The sequence below is a fragment of the Ovis aries genome, chromosome 11 (genome assembly GCF_016772045.2).
Source record: "Ovis aries strain OAR_USU_Benz2616 breed Rambouillet chromosome 11, ARS-UI_Ramb_v3.0, whole genome shotgun sequence".
Classification (NCBI taxonomy): domain Eukaryota; kingdom Metazoa; phylum Chordata; class Mammalia; order Artiodactyla; family Bovidae; genus Ovis; species Ovis aries.
Window position 1 is genome coordinate 53982437 of NC_056064.1, and position 25896 is coordinate 54008332.

The window sequence follows — 25896 nt, forward strand, 5'->3', positions numbered from 1 at the left end:
AGTTAGAGAACCAGCTCTGTCCTCCCTGGTGAGCCTGGGACAGACATCCAGTGACAACGTGACCCGGCCCTCCCCGCCCCCCAGACCAGCCTCCATGACCAAGCGGAGAAACATCTACATTCTCTGCCGACAGCTCACCACGCGGCCATTCCCAGCCTCCCCGAGGCCCAGCTGAGCTAAGTCACTGGCCCCCACCCCCACCCCGCCCCAGTGGAAAGTTCCCTTCCTGGAGATTCTCCCTGCTGAAACACAAGCGCTTGGAACGAGATAAAACTGCTTGATTTGTAAAAGCCACAAAGCCAGTCCAGAACAAGGAAAAAAATGCCGACCCTTGGCTGGAAGGAGTGGCCGGTGTCTCAGCGGCCAGTCACTGCTCGGTGACTCATCACGGCCTGCTGACAAGCCCTCCAGCATCTTCCCAGGGCACAGCCTCAGCCTCAAGGGGGATGGAGATGGCGTGGCTGCCGCAGAGGACCCAGGGCCCCGGGGCCCAAACTAGGCAGGAGTTGGTGCTCCCGGGAGACGGAGCAGGGAGACTTCGGGTCTCCTGAGGCAGCCCCCACCTGCCCCAAGCCCCTTCCCCACCAATCCCTCCTGGACGGCTGCTGGGCAGTGGCCAAGAGCCAGCCAGACCCTCCTTAAATGCCAGCCCAGCGGGCCATGAGCAGGAACAGCCACTTCTGGAAATTGGCGGGTAGGGCGTCTGGCCAGACAGGCCTCCATCCACACACGCTGGGCATCGTGACTCCAGCCTCACCCCTACTCAGTATGCCCGCTGGGGAGGGAGGCAGCTACCTCAACTGCCTAATGGGGTCCAAGAGGGGTAGGGGCTGTGAGTGGCAGCCCCGCAGGAGACAGGGACCCCCAGAATCAGCTCAGAGGCCACTGGTGGTGGGGGGGCAAGGCCTGGGGCCCCTGCTGCTCCATCTCCCCCACTTTACAGATTAGGAAATGGAGCCTAGGGCTGCAGAGCAACTTGCTCGAGATCCCAGCAAGGAGCAGGGTAGAGCTAGGTTCCCCGGGGGCCTCTGAAGCTCTGAGTTACAATTAAAGACCAAGGTCAAGGTCCGACCAGATTTGAGGAACTTGGGGGAGACAGCTTGGGGACCTGCCTTTTCTGGACCCAGGTTTCTAACCCAAGCTTTGAAAGAAATAAGTATCTTTGGATGAAAGCGAAAAAGTGAAAGTGAAGTCGCTCAGTCATGTCCGACTCTTTGCGACCCCATGGACTATAGCCTATCAGGCTCCTCTGTCCATGGGATTTTCCAGGCAAGAGTGCTGGGGTGGATTGCCATTTCCTTCTCCAGGGAATCTTCCCAACCAGGAATCGAACCTGGGTCTCCCACATTGCGGGCAGACGCTTTACCGTCTGAGCCACCAATCTTTGGATAAAAATGCATCTAAATGAGGATTTCATAGGAAATCCCAACTTTTCCTCAGGCGTAGCCAGGGGGAAGGCCCCCCCTTCCACTTCTCATCATGAGGGCGTGGTGCTCGGCGAGGCTATAAAGGCACAGAGCTGACTGTTTATTCAGTTCCTGAAAAAGCTCCTGGAGCTTGCTCAGCCTGGGAGGTTCCAAGACGTTGCCACCACTTCTGACTCCCCAGAGACCCCTTCCCAGCTCTTGTGCTCTGGCTCTCTGGCCGCCTGTCTGTCACCCAGCTGGGCCTTGGCTTGGTCATCCGTGAAAGTGAAGGCTGGGTGGGAGGCCCCTGCCAACCAGGCCAGCAGAGTGACCATCTTCCCAAGTCCTGCACCCAGCAGCCCCTGCCAAGACTGAGAGCAGGGAACCCCGGCTCCCGCCCCGTTCACCCCGGCCGGCCCACATCACTGAGCTCAAACTCAAGTGAGATGTGGTTTCACCAGCCGTGCCTTCTGGCGGTCTCCAGGGCCACCCCAGCTCCCGTGGTTGGTCGCGGTGCCCGTTGGTGCCGGCCCAGTGGCATGGATATGCACGCACACCCACCGCCCATCAGCAGCTCCCCTGCCTGTGGGTGCCCCATCCACCCTGACACCACACTGGGATCTGATCAGCCCCTGGAGCAGCAGGCAAGGGGCCACCTTCAGAGGAGCTATGGAGTTGTGCCTTCCTCCCCTATGGCTTCTTGGGGAGTCCACCCCTCCCCCCCACAACACACGCAGTGACAAACAACAGACCAGTCCGATGACACCTGTGAAGACACCCAGGGGCCAGCTCAGAGCACCTGCAGCCTGGACGCTGATACCCAAGATGTCTCAGCCTGCACAGTGCACCCCAGCATCTGGCTCAAGGGGTGCGCCGCAAGCAGCAGGCTGGGGAATGAATGGGAATTACTCCTGATGACGTCAGATGCTGACCCAGGACACACGCCTGGGAGAAGGATCTCAGGAGGTCCACCTGGGAAACGGGGGCTTCTAACCGGGGTGACTTAGGAGGGGCAGCCTCTTTTCTCTCCCCTTGTTGGTTCTTGCCCAGTCCTGATGGGGCTGAGCCCAGTCGGTGCGGAGCTACCAACTTGACCCTTTAACTCAAAATGTAACTCAAAACGCATGCTGTGTGCAGTGCGGGTACCAATCTAGGGACCTGGAAGCCCCCTCCAACACAAGGACCAGGCATCTGCCCTCACGCCTTGCCCCTCCATGACAGTCAGATGTTCTAATCAGTGATTCTACCCCAGAATCTAAGCAGAGCCCACAGATCTGGTCTCTCTGTCCTGAAACGTCCCATCCAGACAGGGATGCTCATCGCTACCCTCCTCCCTGTTCACTGTGCCAAGGTGAGGACAGCACCCAGATGACGCCAACCCCTGCAACTGGGGGTCACCTTGGTCAACTCCCCCAAGCTTCCGGCAGAATAGGAGGAGTTCTGTCCACGGTGTGTGTGCATACACACACACACACACACACACACGCATCTGCACATCTTGTCTGGGCACTGCGAGCTCCCAGCCCTGTAATCAACTCCCAGGAAGGCACCAAAATGCTATTTCAGGGAAGAGACCAAGGCAGCCTTGAAGACTTTGGCGAGCGGTGGACAAACAAACCACACGGTGGACAAACAAACCACAAGCGGCGCCCCGGTGCCGCCGGACCGGACCCCAGAGCCAGAATTGGGTCCCCCCCCCCACCCGATCCTTTCCTGGACTTCAGCGCCCACAGTCTCAGCATTCACAGCCGCCTTCAGATGCAAAAGTGGCACGTTGGGAAATGAAAGAGAAATAGTGAGGGAAGGGAGAGCAGAGTTTAAATAAAAGCCAGACTTAGCGAAGCTTCGCTTTTGGAACATTATGTCCTAGGACCTCAGGACAGTAGAGAGGAAAAGAAATATGCCCGGAAAAATGAGCCAAAGTGACCCCTGGGTGCTTATGTCCCGAAGCATAAAGAAAGTTTGGAGTTAAGGGGAAGGGGCAGCGCGGGGCGGGGAGGAGGGCCTCTTGCCTACCTGTGATCCGGTCTCTCTCCATCATTACGGATATATTTAGCAGCAGGCGGGAGTCCCAGCGTCCCCCTTTCCAGAGACTTCCTCCCCTTTCTCACCCCGTCGCCCTCCCTCTTTCTGCCTCCTCCTCCTCCTCCTCCTCCAAAAACACTCTTTGTCTGGTCTAATTTCTTCAATCTGTTGCAATCACGAATGCATCCAAATTACCACATTTCCATGTGCTGATCATATGTTTGTGCTCCAAACTGAAGTAGCATTGTCTCTCGGAACGGGGAGGGGAAAGGGAGCGAAGGAGAGAAATGAAAAGAAGAGGCGGAGTGCGGGCCAGAGTGGACCTTGAAAGGCTCCCGCAGTCCCGGGGTCCTCCGTCCGAGGACCGGCGGCGGGGGCTTTGTGCGGTGGCTCCCGAGGTGCGGCGGCGAGTGGCTTCCGGCGCCTTCTCTCCACCCCCTCCAGCCCCTCCGCCCGGGGCTTCTTGTCTGGCTGCTCCTTTTTAATATCCACTTGGAGAAGCTTAACTTAGCCTCTTGGAAACCAGCTCACAGAGTCAAATTCCTGGCGACTCGCAGTCTTTCATTCCGCCCCCCGGGCCGCGATGCTGCGATTTCCTCTGGTTTGAGCCTTTGCAAAGCCTGGTTCCTGCCTGCTTGCCCGCCTGGGCTCCCCTCCGCCTCCGCGGGCCCTGCGCCCCAACCCCCGGCCTGGCCGGAAGGAGAGGTGGTCGCGCCCCAGGCTGGCTGCCACGGGGAAGGTTCAGGAACACCTGCCGGGGACGAGCCGGAGAAATGCCCCCCTGCAGATGCCCCGGTGTCCCGTCAGCCTGCTGGGACAGAGGAGGCGACAGAGGAGCTGGCCGGCCCACCCCGGCCGAGAGGGGAGCGCGGGAAGGAGACTTCCTGGAAGATTCCTACCCCTGGCTCGTGAGTCAGTGAGTCTCCAGCCGTCCCCTGGGAGGGCGCGCAGTTCCTCACCACAGCTTCCCCAGACTCAGCGCCTCTCTGGGAGGAGGGGACAGGGGCCTGGCCTGGCTAGGGGCTCAGCTGTTGCTGGGTCTGGGGGGCTGCTCACCTGGCAACTCAGGGGCAGTGGGGAAGGGCAGCGCGTGGTCAGAGTGAGGGCTGGGGGTTGGTGTGGGGGGGGGGGCGCTGGGGCTGGGGGCATCTCCTCTGCTCTTTAAGTTTCATTCACTTCAAGGGTTCAAACTGGCAGCCCTCCACCCAAGGGACACAGAAACAGGCTGTGTTTGCCTGCCTGACCCTGCCTAAAGAAATTGTTGTATCCGTGCCAATGTTGAACACTTGGGCAATTTCACCAAGAACTCCAGGGTTTCCTCTTCTCTTGGAAAAGGGAGGGCATACAGCCACACCGAATGAGCCCTCCTGTCTGGCCTCACGGGGCGGGTTTGAAGAGTGCTCCCCTCTTTAGATGAAACTGCCTTTTTTTGCTTTGCTGTGGGTCCCACAGCAAGATGCTGCACTCAGTCTGATTATCTGCCGGCCCCTCCCCCAGGTGCCCTCTCAGCTTGAGGTCTCTGCCCCACGGCCACACGAGCGACGTGTCAGCAGAAGAGGGCCACACACCATTCTCTGTCGGATGGCCCTCTCTGCCCAGGGCAGGACTCCAAATGCAGGTTCCAAGGCATCGAGGGAAGGAGAAGAGGGTGACAGGATGAGACGGTTCGACGGCATCACCGACTCAATGGACACGAATCTGAGCAAACTCGGGGAGACAGTGAAGGACAGAGGAGCCTGGTGTGTCCATGGGGTCACAAGAGTCTAACAGCAAGAACAAAGCGGCGAGGGCGTTTTTCTTGTTGGGGGCGGGGCAACACCTTCTGGGAGACACCAAATCACAATTCCCAGCAGAGTCTGGAGGACAGCTCCAAAGCCGGCCACCTGCACAGTGAGGAGAGGTGTTTCGGGCAGCTTTGGGGCTCCGTGTAGGCTGAATAATGCCCCCCCGACCCCCGCCACCCAAGATCTCATAACCTAATCCCCTGAACCTGTACATGGGAACTTGTTAGCAGAAAGAGTCATTGCAGGTGTAATTAAGTGAAGGATCTTGAGATGGGAGACTATTCTGAATCACTGGTGGGGAGGGGGGTCCTAAAGGCCATTATATGTATTCAAGAAAGGGGCAGAGGGAGAGCTCACACAACACACACACACACACACACAGAAGGGGATGCTCAGACAGAGCAATCAGAGATGTGAAGATGCTGGCCTTGAAAATCAGAGGGAAGCAGCCACAAGCCACGAAAGGCCGGCAGCCCCAGAAGCTGGAAGGGACAAGAACCGCTCCTCCCCTGTAGTCTCTGGAGGGACCCAGGCCTTCCGAAGACCTGGGTTTCAGGCTTCCGGCCTCCAGAACTGTCAGAGAAGACATTTCTGCCGGTTTCAGCCCGAGTTACTGGCAGTTTGTTATTTACAGCAGTCACAGGCGACCCAAACAAGTACCACAGACGGACAAAAGAGCCATGCCTCCCGGTGCAGTGCTTCCTGCTGAGTATATTTCATCCTAACGCATTGCAATAAATCAACCACCGACCACTGAGTTAGAACAGTGGGAATCATGGAGGGTTTTTTGATGTGCTTACTTCACCTCTTATCCGATTTTGAACTCTTTTTGTTTTTTTCTGATTATACATGTACTATATGCTCATTACACTTAGGAACTACAGAAAACGGATTTAAAATGAAACTCTTTTAAGTCCACAGGGGGCTGTGTGACTCCAATCCCCACTGCAGCGAGCAGGGCCAGGAAGCCCCCACAAGGCGGCAGACCAGTCCATGGGGTCTCCTCTGTCCTTCACTATATCCCCGAGTTTGCCAGCTGGTGGGGGTGGCAGGTAGATGGCTGGGCCAAGACGAGGAGCGCAGTCATGGCCTCGGGTAATCTGGCCACTTCCTGCAGCCGTCAGTTGCACACGCCGTGGATTTTGTTGCTGCGGTCAGTGCAGCTGCTGAGCACAGCTTTGACCCTCAGTTCCCGCCCTGCTCCCCGCCCCGGCATAGTCTGGCTCAACGTCCAGTCCCCAGTCATGCCTAAAACTCCAAGCATGCTGGCCCAAGCGGGGGATAATTTGAAACCGAAAACCTGGCTGCACCGATTGGCTCCGACAGGGCTGTGTTAGTTACGAGCCGTGCAGAGGCCGGGTGCAGAGGCAGGGTGAGGCCAGGCAGGGGAGAATGGGCAGCCGACCCCCACTGTTCACTGAGTCCTGGCCTCGTCCCCAGCGTCGGCCACTCAGGGAGACTGGCCAGGTCAGGGCTCCCCAAATGACTCCTCCCTCTAGCAGAACACAGAGGGAGCACTGTGGTTGTGAAAAACTTTGTCCTGGTCTTAGATTCACCAAGCATATGAGCGCAGTAAACCAGTGAGCAGTTCCAGTGAGGGGCTCAGTGTTTGAAACCAGCACTTCTCCAAATCAACCGCCGCCTGCTGTCCCGAGGGCGCCCCCCCAACGCCAGGCCACAACTTTGGGGACCTCCCCTTATGCCAGTCAACGAGTCCCTGCTCCCAGCCACCTGAGCCTGCCCGGATGGGGTTGCCCAGCAGCCCCTTCCAGACAGTTCTAAAGGCAGTATCTCTACCCTTGACCTCCACAGACCTGCCCCTGTGACCTGCATACTCCCTGCCACCATCTTTTTGATGTCACCATCATCAGAGAGGGGCCCAGGGCAAATAAGGAGGAAGAGTGAGGCCTGCTTTATCTGTGAAGACAGCGCTAAGCCCCCGCACCCAGCTGGAGGGGACACAGGAGTAAGAGGCGATCCCAGCGAGCCCTGAACTCCCAACACAGTCCAGGAGGCCTGGGCTGACCCAGCCGTGAAAAGGGGGCAGGCGCTCCAGGTAGCTCTGACACGGGCAGCAGGGGCCTCAGGAAGGGGGTCCACAAGAGGGGCATAACCTTGTTCCTGGGGCCCATTCTGGGGAGGGGCCTGTGAGGAGGTGGGAGGAGAGGAATCTAGCTGAAAGGACACCCTCTGAGGCTCTGGGCTCAGATTTCCTGCCACCTCTCACCTCCCCCATCCCTCAAGCAGGTACCTTCTTCGAGAATCCTCCATAATTGCCTCCAACCTATGGGGGATGCAGAGCTTCCCTGCTGGCTCAGTGGCGAAGAACCGGCCTGCCCAGTGCAGGAGACGCGGGTTCAATCCCTGGGTCGGGAAATGCCCTAGAGAAGGAAATGGCAACCCACTCCAGTATTCTTGCCTGGGAGATCCCACGGACAGAGGAGCCTGGCAGGCTGCAATCCATGGGGTCGCAAAAGGGTTGGACATGACTGAGACAACAATGTGGGGGAAACCAACCCCTCGCTTTAAAAACAGACTTTTCCCTTCATTTCCTGCTCATCTTCTGACTCAACCACTGAAGTGCGCTTTCCTTGGTTAAAAATAAGGAAGCTCCGTCCCTCCAACCCCGTCCCACTGACCGTCCTGCAGTCACCGCTACTGTACCTGCCAGCAGAGTGGGCAGCTGGCCGAGACCCTCCAGGGCCGGCCCCAGTCTGGCCGCCTGCAGCCTCCCAGAGCAAAACGACGAATTCCGGGCCTGGGGCCGGCCACATTCCTCTCCGGAATCTTCTCTCCACTTTTTACGGTGCCTCAAGTTTCGGCTGTTCCTAAATAAATACAATCCAGCTACTCTCTGCCCTGGAGACTGCTGCAGGGTTTACTGGTGCAAACAGCCTGGGCCGGCCTGTTGCTTTGGGAGTTCTTCCAGGTCAGCGTGGAAGGAAACCTAGACAAGGGAGAGAGACGGCCCAGACGGGGCCAAATTCCACCACTAACGGCCCTCGCACTCAGCCATCCGTCCCCGTCCTGCTGGAGCCGGGAGCTGGCGCTGTATTCCTGAAGGACCCCAGCTCCCTGTGCAGAGCAAGAAGGGATCCAAGAGTGTGGGGACTAGAGTCCTTGGGCCCCTGCATCTTCAGAACACACCAAAACTCCCCCAAAGGCCTGGTGTCTTTCACTTCCCGCTGGAAATCCCAACATTCTGCCTGCTCAGTGGCTCCCAATAAAGGCTCCCAGGAGGAACAAGGGATTTGAGGATCGGGTGTGTAGATTAATCCAGACCAGCCCTACCCCAGAGAACTTTCTGTGCTGATGTAGATGCCAGGGTCTCTGTCGTGTTCAGTATGGCAGCCACGTGTGGCTGACGAGGGCCTACAGCGTGGCCCATGCTGCTGAGGAACTGAGTTTTTAACTTGTGTTAAATAAATGCTTTAGATGTAAATAGCTACTGTGCCTACAGGCTGCCCTGTTGGGCTGGGTCTGCCTCTCCTCCACCGCCTCTCTGGAGACCTGGCATTTTCCATAAGCCTCTCCCCCATAAAGCAAACAAAGAGAAAAGCTACTTCTCAGCCAAAGTAAAAGAAGACTGATGTTTCTATTTTAAATCTGTTTTTTTGGCCAATCACACTCCCCCACCCCCCACCCAGCTTCTCCTATCAAGTTCAATTCAGCAACATTTACTGCCTGCCTGCCAAGTGCCATAAGAACACCCAGCCATACGGGATGGGAGGACAGAGCAATGCCCACTGCCCACCTGCTAACAGGATTGACAGGCTGGGTCAAATTACCAAATTACCCTGGAAAGAGATAGCTTCCAGAGCTGTGACCCCTCGGAGCAGCGAGGGGAGAGGCTAGACAGTGGGGAGACCAGCAGGACTGGGGGCCATTAGGCTGGGTTTACCAGGTGGTGCTAGTGGTAAAGAACCTCCCTGCCAACGCTGGAGATGTGAGAGACGCGGGTCGGAAAGATCCCCTGGAGGAGGGCATGGCAACCCACTCCAGGATTCGTGCCTGAACAGTCCCGTGGACAGAGGAACCTGGCAGGCTACAGTCCATGGGGTCACAAAGAATCAGACACGACTGAAGCGACTTAGCACACACACACCTTTATTCTGTGGGGAAAAGGGAAGCGAGGGTTCTCTCAGTCAGAGGACCAGGCCCAGATCTGTTTTAAAGAATCCCGTGCAGGGAGCCCATTGCGCAAGCCCAGGCACACAGGCGGGACTCAGTAAAGCCCCCCAGATGTGGACTAGACAGGGAGGAGCCTCTGGTGGGGAGAAAGGGTGGGGATAAGGGGAGACCTGGAGGCCTAACTGAGACACAGAGGTCAAGGAGGACACTGAGACTTTTGCTCGAGTGCCTAGGTGGATGGCGAGGCTGAGACATGAGAAGTGAAGGAGAGGGGGCAGGGGATAGCAGCTGGGGGTCCCTGTGGGGGCCCAGGTGTCAGGTGAAAAGTGGCCAAGACTCTGGCCAGGTCCCCCACCCCCCACAAAGGACACTCCCCCCTCTCTTGGTGACGGGGAGGGGGGTCTTCGGTACTGCCCTGGAGAAAGGGTGGGCAACGAGCCATATGGCCCCACCCCCCTGCGGTGCTTACTGTCCACGGTGACGGGGGCGGGGCGTGGCAAGGGCAGGCAGGCAGTGCAGCTGAGTGACAGGGCCAGGGCCCTTCCCCGCAGGAAGGGGTGCATGAGCCGGGGTGGGGAGGGGGCCAAAGGGACACCAGCTGGGGGCTTACATTGAGCACCCCCTGTAAGGACAGAGACACAGCCCAGACAGTGGCATTTTAGTGCCTTGCGTGGGTGGGTGTAGACCACTCTCGATCTCGGAGGGAAGGGGCACTAGCTTCCTGCAGCTGCTCTAACGAATCACCACAAACCGGGAGGCTTAAAAATAACAGAAATTAATTCTCTCACAGTTCTAGAGACAGAAGGCCACACTTAAGGTGTCAGCAGGGCCGTGATCCCTCCAGAGGCTCTGGGAAAGAATTCTTCCCTCTTCCGTCTTCCCCTGGCCCCAGGCATCCCGTGGCGTGTGACTGCAAAGCTCCCATCTCTGCCTCCGTCTTCACGTGGCCTCCTTCCTGTGCGTCTGTGTCTCTCTTCTTATAAGGAGCCCAGTCATTGGATTTAGGTCCACCCCTACTCCTCCATGACCCCATCTCTAAGCCCTGGACCTCTAAAAGCCCTATGTCCAAGTCGCTTTTTGAGGTTCTAAGTGAATATGAATCGGGGGTGGTTGGCACTGTTGAACCCATGACAGAAGGGACGAGGGTGGGTCTGGGGACGAGGCCACCACTCTCACCAGCACTTGAAGGAGGAAAAGCAGGACCCAGCCACACACTGGATGTCAGGACAGAAAGAGAAGGCCCAGGGATCCCAGCCAGGGGACAGACCAGTGTGGGCTGGGCAGCGGAGGTGAGGAAGCAGAGGGGAAATGCCGTGGGTGCCGTGGGAATCAGGGCAAAGTTCGGCAGGTCTGGGAGGCCACCCAGGGTGGCTACTCAGGGCACAGAAAGGGAGAGCAGAGTGGAAGCCACTTGCCAGGGCCCAGGGCAAGCATCCCCAGAGCCCAGGCGATCTGCCCAGGGGAAGACACACACACGTGTGACCCAGGAGAATGTGTCCAGCAGTGTCTGCAACAGAAGAAACCTTCCATGGACCCCTAGTGTCTGGCCAAGGAGTAGAAAACTCGGCCTCCCCACACGGGGGCACCCTACCCACCCGCGGTCAAATAAGTAAACTTTAGAGCTACACTGGTACCTCAGCTGGTAAAGAACCCACCTGTAATGCAGGAGACCTCGGTTTGATTCCTGGGTCGGGAAGATCCCGCTGGAGAAGGGATAGGCCACCCACTCCGGTATTCTTGGGCTTCCTTGGTGGCTCAAACAGCAAAGAATCTGCCCACAATGCAGGAGACCTGGGTCCGATCCCTGGGTTGGGAAGATTCCCTGAAGGAGGGCATGGCAACCGACTCCAGTATCCTTGCCTGGAGAATTGCCATGGACAGAGGAGCCTGGCGGGCTGCAGTCCGTGGGGTCGCAAAGAGTCGGACACGACTGAGCGACTAAGCACGGCACAGCACCAGAGCTACAGAGCTATGTGGGTAAGTGGGTGAATCTCAAGGTCGTCCCATCTCGTGAAAAAGCAAAAGGCAGCAGCCAACTCCCCTCGCACACGTGATTTGACGCCGCCAGTGTCGGGAGCAGACGGCATGTCGTCTGCAGGCACAGCACACAGAAGACACACCCAGCAGCGAGCCATTCTGAATTCAGACAAGTGCTCACCTCAGTGGGCACGAGGGCCACCCAGGCCTGTAACACCTCATTTCTTAAGCGGGATGCTGGGTGTACAGGCATCATTATATTCTTCACATTTTTAAAACCGTATTTATCACATATATATTTATTTGGCTGTGCCAGGTCTGTGTCTCTGGCACATACTATGGGATGTGGGATCTAGTTCCCTGACCAGGGATCAAACCCAGGCCCCCCATGTTGGGAGTATGGAGTCTTAAAAGCTGGACCACGAGGGAAGTCCCCTTCACATTTTTTAATATGTCCAACTATTCTTTTTTTTTTTTTTTTTTTACCAAAAGGACATAAAGTGAGTGAGCTGGCCACAGTTACCCGTGGGTGGTCTAAGCTGATGGGCTATGTGGCTCAAGCCAGAAACAGCCATCCCTACTCATCTCGTGAAAACCTGAAATAAATGAAGGGGCATCACAAAGAGGGCCCTTGGCCTTCTGGGGAGGAGATGGGTGTGGGTTCCAGACACAGGGGATTAGGCAGAGGGAGGGACAGAGGAGACGAGGGAGCGGCAGGCTCCAAATGGGGGTTCTTGTGAGGTCAGAGGGACTGAGGCGTTGAGAGGCTGAGGGTCTGGGAGAGAACCCCGCCCGGATCCAGGTCTTAGCCGCAGGGAGGCTGGGACTGGAGCCGAGAGCAGGGAAGATGAGGGAAGGGTGTCTGGGCCGGAGCCCACAGAGGCCCCCAGAGACAGGATTCCGTGTGTCAGCAGGCGGCTCTGTGTGAAACCCAGATCACAGCTTGCAGCTTCAGGCTTGGGCAAATTATGCCTTAGGCTTCCAAGTGGAGCTGCGGTCATGGCTGCCAAGTGCTGATGGCACAGAACTGCCTGCCTTGGGCATAGGGAAGTAAGGGCCAGGAGCAGACTGTGTCCACGCAGCCCAGGGAGCTGGCCTCCCGAGACCTCACTCCCGGAGTGCATGGGGCTCCCCCAGCACTAAGATGGAGCGAGATGGAGAGGCGGACAGCTGCAGAGGCGAAGAGCTCTGAGAAAGGCTCCCAGGAACAGAGCGGCAGCTGGGCAGCCCAGGAGTTAGCGGCCCATGTCTGCAGGGGGGCGGAGCTTCTCCTTAACTGCGGACGTGATTCATTCCCCAACCAGAGGCCTCAGGCCTGCATCATCCTTCCCGTCCCTCCCACACCCTCGTGGACGTCCAGCCTGCATGTCCCTTGGCACCTCAAGTCCCACCCCTGCAAAGATCCACCCTCGGCCACTGTTCAAGCCTAGCGGTACCCAGCCCACTGGCAGGGGTCACCTCCAGAGGGTAGACTTGGGGAGAGGTTGGGCTAGCCCCTGAAGTGGGCCCAGGAACATCTGGGTTCAGAATTCTGGGGTCCCAGAGAGCCGGCCTGGTCTGGAATTGTCTAATTTCATAGCCACCAGCCACATGACGATACGAAGTGGGAATTAATACAAAATAAAATTAGTTAAATTCTATGCAGATAAATGAATAAAACAGACAACGTACAGTTCAGTGCTCCACAGTCACGTGTGGCCAGGGCCCACGGTCCTGGACAACGCAGATATAGAATATTTCCACCAACACAGAAAGTTCTGTGATCAAGAAGGTGGGGCATGGGCTTAGTGGGCTTCGGTGGGACAACCCCTCCTTCTAAAACAACTGCTATGTCACCATGATGACCCTCTGCCCGTCCAACCTGGAGTCTGGCACCCAGCAGGTCCCCAGCACACACCTGTCATCCCCGAGGAAGGCAAGTCCCTTCACCCCTGGGCCCCAATGTCCTCTGACAAGAGGCCATGGATGGAGCTCAGCCCCTGGGCCCAGCCACTGGACATGATCACAAAGACGCATGGTCAGCTCTTGTGATGACCACACCAGGGTTCAGGTATGGAAGGCCGGAGACATCCAGAGGGGAGAAGTCACACAGACCTGGCGGGGGCACCAAGGTTGAGAGGTGGAGCCCCATACCCCCTCCACCCACTCCATCCCCACCCCTTGGCCCAGGCCGGGTCATGGTTGGCAGAGTCTCTTCAGAGCCCCTAGGCAGCAACTCCTGACCCCAGACAAACCAAGCGGGCCAAGGCTGAACTAGCCACTTACCCGGGCCAGTTGAGTCACCAAGCTTCCGGAGACGGCCGCTGGAGGTCCGTGTGACTCCTAAAGACAGGGGCAGAGGGCAAAGGTCACCCAAGGCCAGGAGGAAGGTCAACGCTGGGTGTATCCTCACCTTGGCTCCTGTCAGGGGTTTCAGAACCAGAAACCCACTCCTGTGGAGCCAGAGGTCCTCCCAGGTAACACCTGGCCCCAGGAGCCACCTGCAGGAACAGCCACCACTGTCTGGATGCAGACCAGAAAGTAAATTTGCTCAGTCGTGTCCGCCTCTTTGCGACCCCCATGGACTGTAACCTACCAGGCTCCTCTGTCCATGGGATTTTCCAGGCAATAGCACTGGAGTGGATTGCCATTTCCTTCTCCAGGGGATCTTCCCGGCCCAGGGATCGAACCCAGGTCTCCCGCATTGTAGACAGACGCTTTACCATCTGAGCCACCAGGGAAGTCCAAGGATGCAGACCAGGCACTGAGTCAAACCCTTTATGCACATTTTCCCACCCAACCTTTTGCAGATGAGATAACCAAGTCTCAGTGGGTTTGCGTCACTTGTCTGAGGCTACACAGCTATGAGGAATTGAGCCCAGAACAAAGTGAAGTCCGTCGAACTCCAAAACCTGGGCTGGGCTCCAGGGTGCCACCAGGACTGTCTGCAGGATGGACAGGTGCTGGCACGGGTCAGGTGCAGGCCGGCTCTGGTACAACCCGCGTCTACCTTGTTGGGAACTGGGGTTTCCCTGTCCTGGGTGTGCAACATGGGGTAAGCCAGGCTGGACTGGGCAGAGTTGGGGGCGAGCTGTTCTCCTCCCTCCCCGACCCCCAGAAGGGAGCCAGAACAGAGCTCCAGATGAACTCGGCCTCCTGCCTCCCTGCACGCGCCCCTCAGCCCAGCGCTTGATCCCTGGGGAAGCTCAGGGCAGGCAAGTCCCAACTCGAGCAGATTTGCTGAGGCGCTAAGCCGACCAAACTCGAGAGGTTTCTAAGAGGGAGAGGCAGGTTGCTGTCCTGTTGCTGCCAAGGTCATGGTGCTCTGGGGTCTGCTGTCTGGGCGACCAGGGCAAGCCCAGCGGAAGCCTTCCCCGCGGCAACAACACACGCTGGAGAAGAACCTGCAGCCCAGGACGGGCCCAGGCTGGACCCGGACACCCGCCTGCAGCCTCCGCCATCTGACACGCACCCAGATTGCTAGAGTCAGACATGTCAGCTCCTCCCCTGCAGTCTGCCAGAGAGACTCATTCATTCATTCACCACTTATTCCACAAGCCCACTTCTAAACTATGACCGACCAGGAGTGAATGCAGTCAGCTTTGTTTTGAAAGTTTCCAGAGCCCTGAGCAGGGCAGCCTGCAGGCCTGGTCTTCCTGTCCAGCCCCTGGGATGCAGACAGTCCTCATGTCTGCAGGATGACTCAACATCTGACAACAAGATGGGAAGAGGGCTGTCCTTCAAATGGGCCTGGTGTTGGCAAATACCTGCCACTAAGCCCTGGCCTCCTTCGAGGCTGGGGAAGACCCCAAGACAGCCCCAGGTTGAGCTGAACTCACCTACCATATAAATGGGCTTCCCTGGTGGCTCAGATGCTAAAGAATCTGCCCGCAATGCGGGAGACCTGGGTTCAATTCCTGGGTTGGGAAGATTCCCTGGAGAAGGGAATGGCAACCCACTCCAGTATTCTTGTCTGAAGAATCCCATGGATGGAGGAGCCTGGCCGGGTACAGTCCATGAGGTCGCAAAGAGTCAGACATGACTGAATGACTAAGACAGACACAGACACACAGACACACACACACTCCCCATGTAAACAACACTGCAAGACACGCAGTTGACTTGCAGTTCCCAAGGGTGGTGAGCACTGGGAGCTGGGGTGACTGGTAAGGCTTTGAGGAGATGAGGACTGGAGGGTCCTTGAAGGAGGGCCAGGTGGACACTGGGCTCCCACAGCCACTTCCAGCGCCAAGGCTCCATGGCAACCATGGGCTTTAGGTCCATTCTCCTACTCACTCAGTATGACAGGCCCATGAGGCGGGTGCCACCACCCCCATTTCACACATGAGGGAAGTGAGGGTCAGAAGCCCTGAAGCTGTCAAAACTCCTACAAAGGCCCTGGCCACACCCCAGCCATAACAGAGACCACGATGGCTGATTGTATGTGTCATTTTTAACCAGATCCCAGGGTGCCCAGACATTTGGCTAAACACTATTTCTGGCCTTGTCTGTGAGGGTGTTTCTGGATGAGATGAACATGTGCCTGGTGGTCTGGGAGAAGCAGATCACCTCCCGGTGCAGGCGGGCGTCCTCCAGTCCCGAGAGGGCCCGAACAGAGCACAAGGCAGACGAAAGGAGAATTCTCTCTCTGCCCAACCGGCTGAGCTGCAGCCCCGGTCTCCTCCTGTCCCAGGACTAAGCATCGCCTCCCCTGGGTTCTCAGTCCTCAGACTTGGACTGAATCCACCAGTGGCTTCCCTGGGTGTCTAACTTGCAGATGGCAGATGGTAACTGCATGAGCCAATTCCTCATCACTGCCTCCCTCTCTCCTACTAGAACTGTTGTTCTGAGGAACTCTGACTATCGCTGGCCTCACACAGCAGAGACGGGAGCATCCTTCCCTTGGCGCCCACATGACACTGATGAAAAGTGATAAAGGCGAATCACCCTGCTGAGTGATAAAGGCGAATGGTGATTCCAGGCTGGCCCCGCCAGACAGGCTGGAGGGAGCACAGGCTCCGACCTGTGGGGGCCTGAGGTGTCAGCATCCGGCTCCCAGAATGCACGGTCTCTTAAAACCAGGAGAGGGCAAACCTGAAGTGGCTCTGATTCAAGAGCTGGGGGGGAGAGGGAGGTGGAGGCAGGCGCTGCCCCCAAGGCTGTTGAGAGGACAGAAGAGTGAGCATGGGCATCCCTGGTGCCAGCTCCAGCCTCTTCTCTTCCCTCCCTGTGACCTCCCTCCACACCCTAACGGGGAGCTGCACTGTATTCAATGACACAGGAGAATTCTCAACATCTGTCCCACCACCACCCCCAACACACACACACAATGAGCTGCTGAGAAGTCAGCTGTCTGGGCTGAAAGTGGCACCAGTGAGCGACAGCTGAGGCCACGAACCCAGTGAATCCTCGCTATGGAGACTGCGTGGTGAGGAACGGAAAAAGACCAGACCCCGCATTCCTGTGGATGGAGTCACTTCCGGTTGCACCTCCCCCCAGGCCAGCTGGACGCCCACCCTCCTGGACAGAGATTAAAAAAAAAGACAGACAAAAGGGTCCATTCAGGTTAAACCCCAACCCCAGGCATCTGACCCCCAAGAACCAAACCCACGGTGGGGGTGGAGCCATGTTAATAAGGAAGACAGCCCATGTCTCAGATTTCTTGGGTGGAGTTATGGTTTTATTTACACTGTTTATTTTTCAGATTTCCCGAAATGTACGGCTGGTGCCAGGCAGCCCTTGGCACAGAGAAGATGCCAGGCCTGCTCCCTTAAAAAAGAAGGAGAGGCAGCCACCCGAGGTTCCCGAGCCCGGGGCTGCCTCCACCAGAGCCCTGGATGAAACCCCAAACCTACAGCAGCTGAAACTGCAGGTGAAACAGTTCATCGGACCTTACTCCTCAGGTCTGTGTCCGAGACCGGCGAACAGGTAGCCGGAAAAGCCTCCAAGACATAGAATAGTTCTCTCCAGGGGAGAACAGAGTGGCTTTTATGTGATTTAAAAATAAAACATACTCGGAAAGAGGGGAGATGATTTGAAGTTCAGCTCTCTGGCATCATCCCAAACCAAATTATTTGAGTTCTCAGAGGCCAGGGAGGCAGGAAAGCCTGCAGTCAGACTAACAGGGCTTGAATCCAGACCTCGCCAGGCACTCACTGCGGATCCCAGAAATGACCTCCCCTTTCCAAGACTCAGCTTTCCCATCTGCAGAATGGGGACAGAGATGGGGATTGCTCACAGGCGACTAAGATTAAATGAGGCCACATGTTGTAGGCACCTAGCACAGTGCCTGCCACAAAATAAACACTCAGTAGATGATATCATTTTTAGGATATCAATGATATGCTAATATAAATTATTATTGTAATAATTATTGGGGCCCCTCTGGTGCTCCACTGGTTTAGAGTCCACCTCCCAATACAGGGGACACAAGTTCGATCCCTGGTCAAGGAGCTAGATCCCATATGCCTCAACAAAGACCGAACCTCTCACGTGCTGCAACTAAGACACAAAGCAGCCAAGCAAATATTTTTTTAAAAAGAAAAGAGGCTTGGCTGCAGCCCTGTTTAAATATATATATTTAACCCACTCCAGTATTCTTGCCTGGAGAATCCTTTGCACAGAGCAGCCTAGAGGGCTACGGTCCACGGGGTCACAAAGAGTCAGACACAACTTAGGGACTGAACCACCATATTATATGACAGCCACATACATACGCCAGCCTGGACCCAGGGATTTACAGTTGGATATTCACAACCACTGGCTGCCCTGTGCTTATGCATTTAAACAAAATGTAAGTTATAACCATGGAGAAGGGAACGGCTACCCACTCCAGCATTCTGGCCTGGAGAATTCCACGGACTGTATAGTCCATCGGGTCGCAAAGAGTCAAATACGACTGAGTGACTTTCACTTTCAAGTTATAACCAACTCACCTTGCATGTTGCAGCTAGGGTGCTGCTACCCCAAGAAGAGCTACCAGGAGTCCTATTTGACTCCCTGCCAACTAAGGGAAGCTGACAGCCCTCTTGGCCTCTAGGATGGACTGCTTATTAGAGGAAGCCAGGACAGGGTCTGTGATCCAGAGAAAACAGTGACGATTCAGGGGCTGTGAATCCCAGGGCGCTCCCATACTTGCCCCTCCGCCCCCAGAAACTCCCCATCTGGCATCTGTGCTCACCTAGGCAGGGCCAAGGCCATTTCCCAAGTGTTCACGAACTATAGGCCAGTGACGAACACTAGTCTGGTTTCACACGTGGAGGCCACAAGATTAAAATACACTTCCGGGACTTCCCTGGTGGTCTCCTGGTTAAGAATCCACGCTTTCATTGCAGGGAGCCTGGGTTCAGTTGCTGGCAGGGGAACTAAGATCCCACATGCCACACAGCACAGACAAAAAACAAATCAATTTGAAAAAAAAAAGAAACACTTCAGATCAGATGAAGCAAAAGATAGGAGGAAGCAGTGAGTGGGGAGAGGATTCACTGCTGGTCCGTGTCCCAGAGCGAATGAAAACACAGCATTTCAATCAGGAAAGAAGGTGGCCAGACACGGAGATGGGGCTCCTTGGTCCTCGAGAGAAAGGGGGTGAACCACTATCCCACCCATGATAGGGGTGGCCAGGGGCAGGGGGAGGATAGCTAGGATGCTCTCGGGGTCATTGCCTTATAAAAATACCATCGGGGTGGAGAGCCATTATTGCAGCCTGATGGCAGAGCCCACCCCCGGGTAAACAGCCCTGCATTCTCCCTGACCCTTCACCATAGATCAGCCAGGTGCCCCTCAGCTGGGCAGACCAGTGCTGGCCCCCAAGTCTAGGGGCCTGGATGCCTATCTCATGGTTGTTCCCTGTGCATATAATTTGGGGAGTCTGGAAAAGAGAGAGAAGGACACAGTTACCGTGAAGACCTCTTATATTTTTTCCTTTCAGCCAAATTTTTATGATAGAATCTGGCAAAATACTAGATTAAATGGGCACTGAAAATCTAAATAGACTCTGGAGCGAGTGTAGTATTGTTTAGTTGCTGAGTCGTGTCTGAGTCTTTTGCAACCCCATGGACTGTACCCCACCAGGCTCTTCTGTCCATGGAATTTTCCAGGCAAGAATACTGGAGTGGGTTATCATGTCCTTCTCCAGGGGATCCTGCTGACCCAGGGATCGAACCCACGTCTTCTGCACTGACAGACGGGTTCTTTACCACTGAACCATCAGGGAAGCCCAGTGTATTATCATTATATAAGTGACAGGGGACTTCATACACCAACATCTTTTCCTATTGGGGTCGCAGAGCCACTGTCCCACCCGTGATCGGGGTGGCCATCCTCAACCCCTCGGGGGTCTCACACACCCCAGACATCTTAACCCAAGGAGGAGGCAGAGCAGGAATCAGGCTGTCCCCAGGGGAGAGTGACGTGACCACACACACACACATCCTTTGCTCTAGTGACAACAACGCATGGGACTGGGCAGCCCTTCCCAGCAGGAAAATCACCAATTTCTCAAAAAAGGAGCTTTGCAGGAAGGGGCACTGTGCAAACTCGAGCACAAACACCCATTTTCAATAATGACAGGAGATTATCTGCAGAAAGGAATCAATACTCAATTTTTTCTTAAGAATCATGCGAGTCCCTCCGGAAAGGTCAAAGTCATTCGGACCTTGGCCAGGAGACTCCTGCCGCTCCAGCTGCCCCCAGAACCACAGTCTTCCCCTTCCCCGAGGTTTGTGTGCTCACAGAGGCTGTGAAGAGCTGTCTGGATCAAAGCCAAGGGCTTCAGCTGGCAATGAAGAGTCCCATTCCAGGCTTATCTTCAGAGGAACCTGAGATAAGGAGATAAGCCTCCTTCCTCGTCTCCCTCCTCTGCTCTTGGCCTTTGCTGCCCACTGAGGTGTGCACTCAACAGGTGAGCAGGGCAGCCTTTCCTCCTCCCTCCAAGCTGGCACCTGGGGCTGTGGATTAAAAGGAACCTCAAGGATTCATCCACAAGGTGAAGAATCCTTCTGCCTTGCTGACCTGCACTGGCACAAGACTAAACACTGCAGAAAGTTCCGTTTTCAGCAAAGTTTGGGGTCTCAAAGCCACAGGTTCTAGTCCCTCCTCTGACCTCCGCCCTGACCTCCATTCCCCTTGTCAAGTGGAGGGGGTGCTCCTGGCCCACAACCCACCCAGCTGCAAAGCCCCAGCCCAAAGGGGGCCTAGCCCTTGATGCTGATGGCTAGGGTGGGGCCAGGCAGAGCCACACCCAGGGGAGAGTAACAGACGTCAGGGTGCAAATCTGCCTCCAGCTCCACTTCGGGAAAGTTTTTAGTCTTTCTAAGCCTCAGTTTCCGCACCTACAAAATGTAGACTCGTGAAAATATTAGTGAGCATCTCCTCTAAACTGGGCGCTGCGTAAGGAGATGGGGACACAGCAGTGACCAACAGTGAGCTGGCTACTCTCTTGGTGGCGTTCCCGGCCCAGCGGGGAGGCAACACCGATACCACAGGCCGAGGAAGTGCCCGCATCTCCGGCATGTGGAGGGCCTGCATCATCACCACTAGAGGCCAAGTTCATCATGTGACATCAGTTCTGATCACGAACGCCACGGGGCCTTTCCCTTGAGGGTTCACCAGCCCTGGGCATCTGCACTGTGGGTCCCATTCACATAAAAGGCCCTGCCATCCAAAATACACAATACTCAACACAAGAGAAGACTCTACACATGGACATCATCAGATGGTCAACACCAAAATCAGATTGATTATATTCCTTGCAGCCAAAGATGGAGACGCTCTATACAGTCAACAAAAACAAGACCAGGAGCTGACTGTGGCTCAGATCATGAACTCCTTATTGCCAAATTCAGACTTAAATTGAAGAAAGTAGGGAAAACCACTAGACCATCCAGGTATGACCTAAATCAAATCCCTTATGATTATACAGTGGAAGTGAGAAATAGATTTAAGGGACTAGATGTGATAGATAGAGTGCCTGATGAACTATGGAATGAGGTTCGTGACATTGTACAGGAGACAGGGATCAAGATCATCCCCATGGAAAAGAAATGCAAAAAAGCAAAATGGCTGTCTGGGGAGGCCTTACAAATAGCTGTGAAAAGAAGAGAGGCGAAAAGCAAAGGAGAAAAGGAAAGATATAAGCATCTGAATACAGAGTGCCAAAGAATAGCAAGAAGAGATAAGAAAGCCTTCTTCAGCGATCAGTGCAAAGAAATAGAGGAAAACAACAGAATGGGAAAGACTAGAGATCTCTTCAAGAAAATTAGAGATACCAAGGGAACATTTCATGCAAAGATGGGCTCGATAAAGGACAGAAATGGTATGGACCTAACAGAAGCAGAAGATATTAAGAAGAGGTGGCAAGAATACATGGAAGACCTGTACAAAACAGATCTTCATGACCCAGATAATCACAATGGTGTGATAACTCATTTAGAGCCAGACATCCTGGAATGTGAAGTCAAGTGGGCCTTAGAAAGCATCACTACGAACAAAGCTAGTGGAGGTGATGGAATTCCAGTTGAGTTGTTTCAAATCCTGAAAGATGATGCTGTGAAAGTGCTGCACTCAATATGCCAGCAAATTTGGAAAACTCAGCAGTGGCCACAGGACTGGAAAAGGTCAGTTTTCATTCCAATCCCAAAGAAAGGCAATGCAAAAGAATGCTCAAACTACCACACAATTGCACTCATCTCACACACTACCAAAGTAATGCTCAAAATTCTCCAAGCCAGGCTTCAGCAATACGTGAACTGTGAACTCCCTGATGTTCAAGCTCATTTTAGAAAAGGCAGAAGAACCAGAGATCAAATTGCCAACATCCGCTGGATCATCGAAAAAGCAAGAGAGTTCCAGAAAAAACATCTATTTCTGCTTTATTGACTATGTCAAAGCCTTTGACTGTGTGGATCACAAGAAACTGTGGAAAATTCTGAAAGAGATGGGAATACCAGACCACCTAACCTGTCTCTTGAGAAACGTATATGCAGGTCAGGAAGCAAGAGTTAGAACTGGACATGGAACAACAGACTGGTTCCAAATAGGAAAAGGAGTACGTCAAGGCTGTATATTGTCACCCTGCTTATTTAACTTATATGCAGAGTACATCATGAGAAACGCTGGACTGGAAGAAACACAAGCTGGAATCAAGATTGCCGGGAGAAATATCAATAACCTCAGATATGCAGATGACACCATCCTTATGACAGAAAGTGAAGAGGAACTAAAAAGCCTCTTGATGAAAGTGAAAGAGGAGAGTGAAAAAGTTGGCTTAAAGATCAACATTCAGAAAACGAAGATCATGGCATCTGGTCCGATCACTTCATGGGAAATAGATGGGGAAACAGTAGAAACAGTGTCAGACTTTATTTTTTGGGGCTTCAAAATCACTGCAGATGGTGAATGCAGCCATGAAATTAAAAGACGCTTACTCCTTGGAAGAAAAGTTATGACCAACCTAGATAGCATATTCAAAAGCAGAGACATTACTTTGCCGACTAAGGTCTGTCTAGTCAAGGCTATGGTTTTTCCCGTGGTCATGTATGGATGTGAAAGTTGGACTGTGAAGAAGGCTGAGCGCCGAAGAATTGATGCGTTTGGACTGTGGTGTTGGAGAAGACTCTTGAGGGTCCCTTGGACTGCAAGGAGATCCGACCAGTCCATTCTGAAGGCGATCAACCCTGGGATTTCTTTGGAAGGAATGATGCTAAAGCTGAAGCTCCAGTACTTTGGACACCTCATGCGAAGAATTGACTCATTGGAAAAGACTCTGATGCTGGGAGAGATTGGGGGCAGGAGGAGAAGGGGTCGACCGAGGATGAGATGGCTGGATGGCATCACTGACTCGATGGATGTGAGTCTGAGTGAACTCCGGGAGATGGTGATGGACAGGGAGGCCTGGCGTGCTGCGATTCATGGGGTCGCAAAGAGTCGGACATGACTGAGCGACTGAACTGAACTGAACTGGGAGTTCCTTGGTGGTCCAGTAGTTAGGACTCCATGCTTTCGCTGCCAAGGATACGGGTTCAATCCCTGGTCGGAAACTAAGATCCTGCAAGCTGAGCAGCATGGCCAAAACAAAACAATGAAAAAGCACGACGGCTAAGTCTGAATTTCAGCTTAACAACAGATAATTTAAAGCAGAAATGCAACCCTCACCCTTCTCCCTTCCCAGGCTCTCTTTAGCGGCAGAGGAGTTGACCTCTGCAGGCTGAGGTCTCTGAGTCCCCAGGTCTACAGCCTTTCGGCAGGATTCCACCTATAGGAGGAGACTGGAAGGTGTGAGCCAGGGAGAACCAGGGTGGATCTTTCCCCGGCTCTCAGCCTTGGAAGGTTTCTCCAACAGCAGATTTTGTCTACTCTGCAGCTGCAGCTCCGGCCGGGCAGGTTCACCTTTGTCCAGCCTTCCATCAGGTAACGCTGATCCCCGGACTCTGATAACATGCCTTCCTCTCTCTGATCCTTTGATGGGGGGGGTGGACGGGGAGTAATGACTTCTCCCCTGCTGATCTCTGATTGTCTCCAAAAAGCTAAGAAACATCAAACGCCAAGGTCCTTAGTTCAGGTCCGTCCCATTTCAAGGTACTTGACAAAGGCCATAGAAATACATTCACATAGTCAAGTGTTTTTGCAAAATTTGCAAAATGGAAAAAATTTTAACCCCAATCGGTTACGATTGCTTTCTCCTTCTACTCTGAGTTCCTGCCCACTGTCCTTTCTCCTGTGTATGGTACCAATGGAGGGGTGGCTGGCCTTTGGAGGCTCCTGCTAATGAAAAGTTGAATTGGGAGAATAGTTTGGATTTCAGTGGGCTTTATTTACAAGGTTTACAGTTATTTCCATGCATAGTTAAGTGACTGCTTGTCACCCCCATGTTAAGGCCAGGAATACTCCTACTTACTTTCCCAAATCTACTGTGCAAAATCCGAAGGAATAAGATAGGGATGAGTCTGCTGTATTTAAAATGGATAACTAACAGGGACCTCCTGTAGAGCACATAGAACTCTCCTCAGCGTTCTGTGGCAGTCTGGATGGGAGGGGAGTTTAAGGGAGAATGGATACAGGTATATGGCTGAGTCCCTTCGCTGTTCATCTAAAACTGTTACAACATCGTTAATCGGCTATACCCCAATACAAAATTAAAAGTTAAAAAAAATTATAACAAAATTAATGGGAAAAAAGATATGAATGTGTCCTGCAGTACCTGTTGCCAGAAAACCGTGGGTAGTGTGGGAGAGCAAGACTTGAAGCACAGGGAGCCAGAGGCTGCTGGTGGTTTGGTTGCTAAGTCGTGTTTGACTCTTGTGACCTCACGAACTAGGCTCCCCTGTCCTTGGGACTTCCCAGACAAGAATACTGGAGTGGGTTGCCATTTCCTTCTCTAGAGGATCTTTCCGATCCAGGGATTGAACCCTGGTCTCCTGCACTGCAGGCGGATTCTTACTCAGGAGCCACCAGGGAAACAGTCAGAGACGACTGAAGCAACTCAGCGTTCATGCACACCGCATACAGTTACAAATGCCCCGTACTTGTCTCTTTCTTTCTGGATGGGAATCACACGAAAATGGAATTTATCAGGATTCTTGTGTTTATAGGATGAAAAATTGCAGCAGGTGCCACAAGCTTTGAGTTAAAGTACCCTTTTTCACACATCCCAACTACCAAAAGCAAAAATTAAATTAAAAAAAAAATTTATTTGGCCACACTGCACAGTATGCAGGATCTTAGTTCCCCAACCAGGGATCAAACCTGTGTCGTCCCCTGTAACAGCAGGGCAGAGTCTTAATTACTGGACCCTCTCCACTCAACCAGGGAAGTTCCTAAATTTTGATTAACTAAGAGATGAATTAACTTTCTATTCTCTCAATTAAAAAACCATATTACACAGTCATCATATAAAGAAGTGATCAAGCAGTATTCAGCCAAAAAAATGTAGGAAAATAAATTACTTTGGAGACAGGACAAGTAGTTGATTAATTAAAAAAAAAATAATGTTAGCTTTCTGAATTGGGGGATGCTTAGGAAATTTGCCCACTGTTTAAAATTTATAATCTCAAATTTCTTTTCTCATTGTCCACATATAATTCCATGCGTATCGTTAAAGAGCTGTATAAACCCCACACACAAACCTGGCTGCCTCTTTGTGCCCTGTGGCTTCTCCATCTTCTGTACATTTAAGTCTTTCCGTTCTAAATGCTGGAGCTAAATGTTGTTTCCTGGTTAGACCCCGGTTCACATGCCACAAGCAAACTGTTCACGTGAGAACGATGAGGAGACAGACAAAGTAAGGCCAATGGACCAAATCCATTGGATAAGGTGGAGGGTTAGCGATCAGAAACCAATGTCGACAAAAGGAGCAGCAAGGGGGCGCCCCAGAATGTGAGAAAGGCTGAACCATCCTTTGAGTCCTGCTTAATGGGCAGCAGGTCACCAAAGACGAAGATGTGTCTCACTCAACCTGTCAATGCTCGTGAGATTAAATCCAGGATACACATAGGGAAGTGCGATCGGGGACTCAGGGGCAGCGGCCCTGGGAGGGGAGAGAAACAAAAGAGCCGCCACGGAGGGTCGGCCGGACAGGCAGCACTGTGGCCTGGCCT

At 54.0% G+C, this 25896-nt stretch overlaps 1 protein-coding gene and 1 long non-coding RNA gene across 5 annotated transcripts in view; one reads left to right on the plus strand and one right to left on the minus strand.

Annotated features, from left to right (window-relative positions):
• Positions 1-25896, minus strand: part of SEPTIN9 (septin 9) — a 180536-nt gene that overhangs the window by 146211 nt on the left and 8429 nt on the right. For 2 of the 4 annotated variants that reach the window (XM_027974155.2, XM_060394975.1), the window contains one exon: positions 13589-13645. The exons of 1 other annotated variant lie outside the window; for it this stretch is intronic. In XM_027974155.2, coding sequence (XP_027829956.1) covers positions 13589-13645 — 57 coding nt within the window. Of the gene's footprint in view, positions 1-3422; positions 3844-13588; positions 13646-25896 lie in introns of those variants that run through there. One more of the 4 variants, XM_027974157.3, reaches the window with a different exon arrangement.
• On the plus strand, positions 3874-5993 carry LOC121820653 (uncharacterized). The gene is made up of 2 exons (XR_006061298.2): positions 3874-4347; positions 4929-5993. It is a non-coding gene; the product is annotated as an uncharacterized LOC121820653 (long non-coding RNA).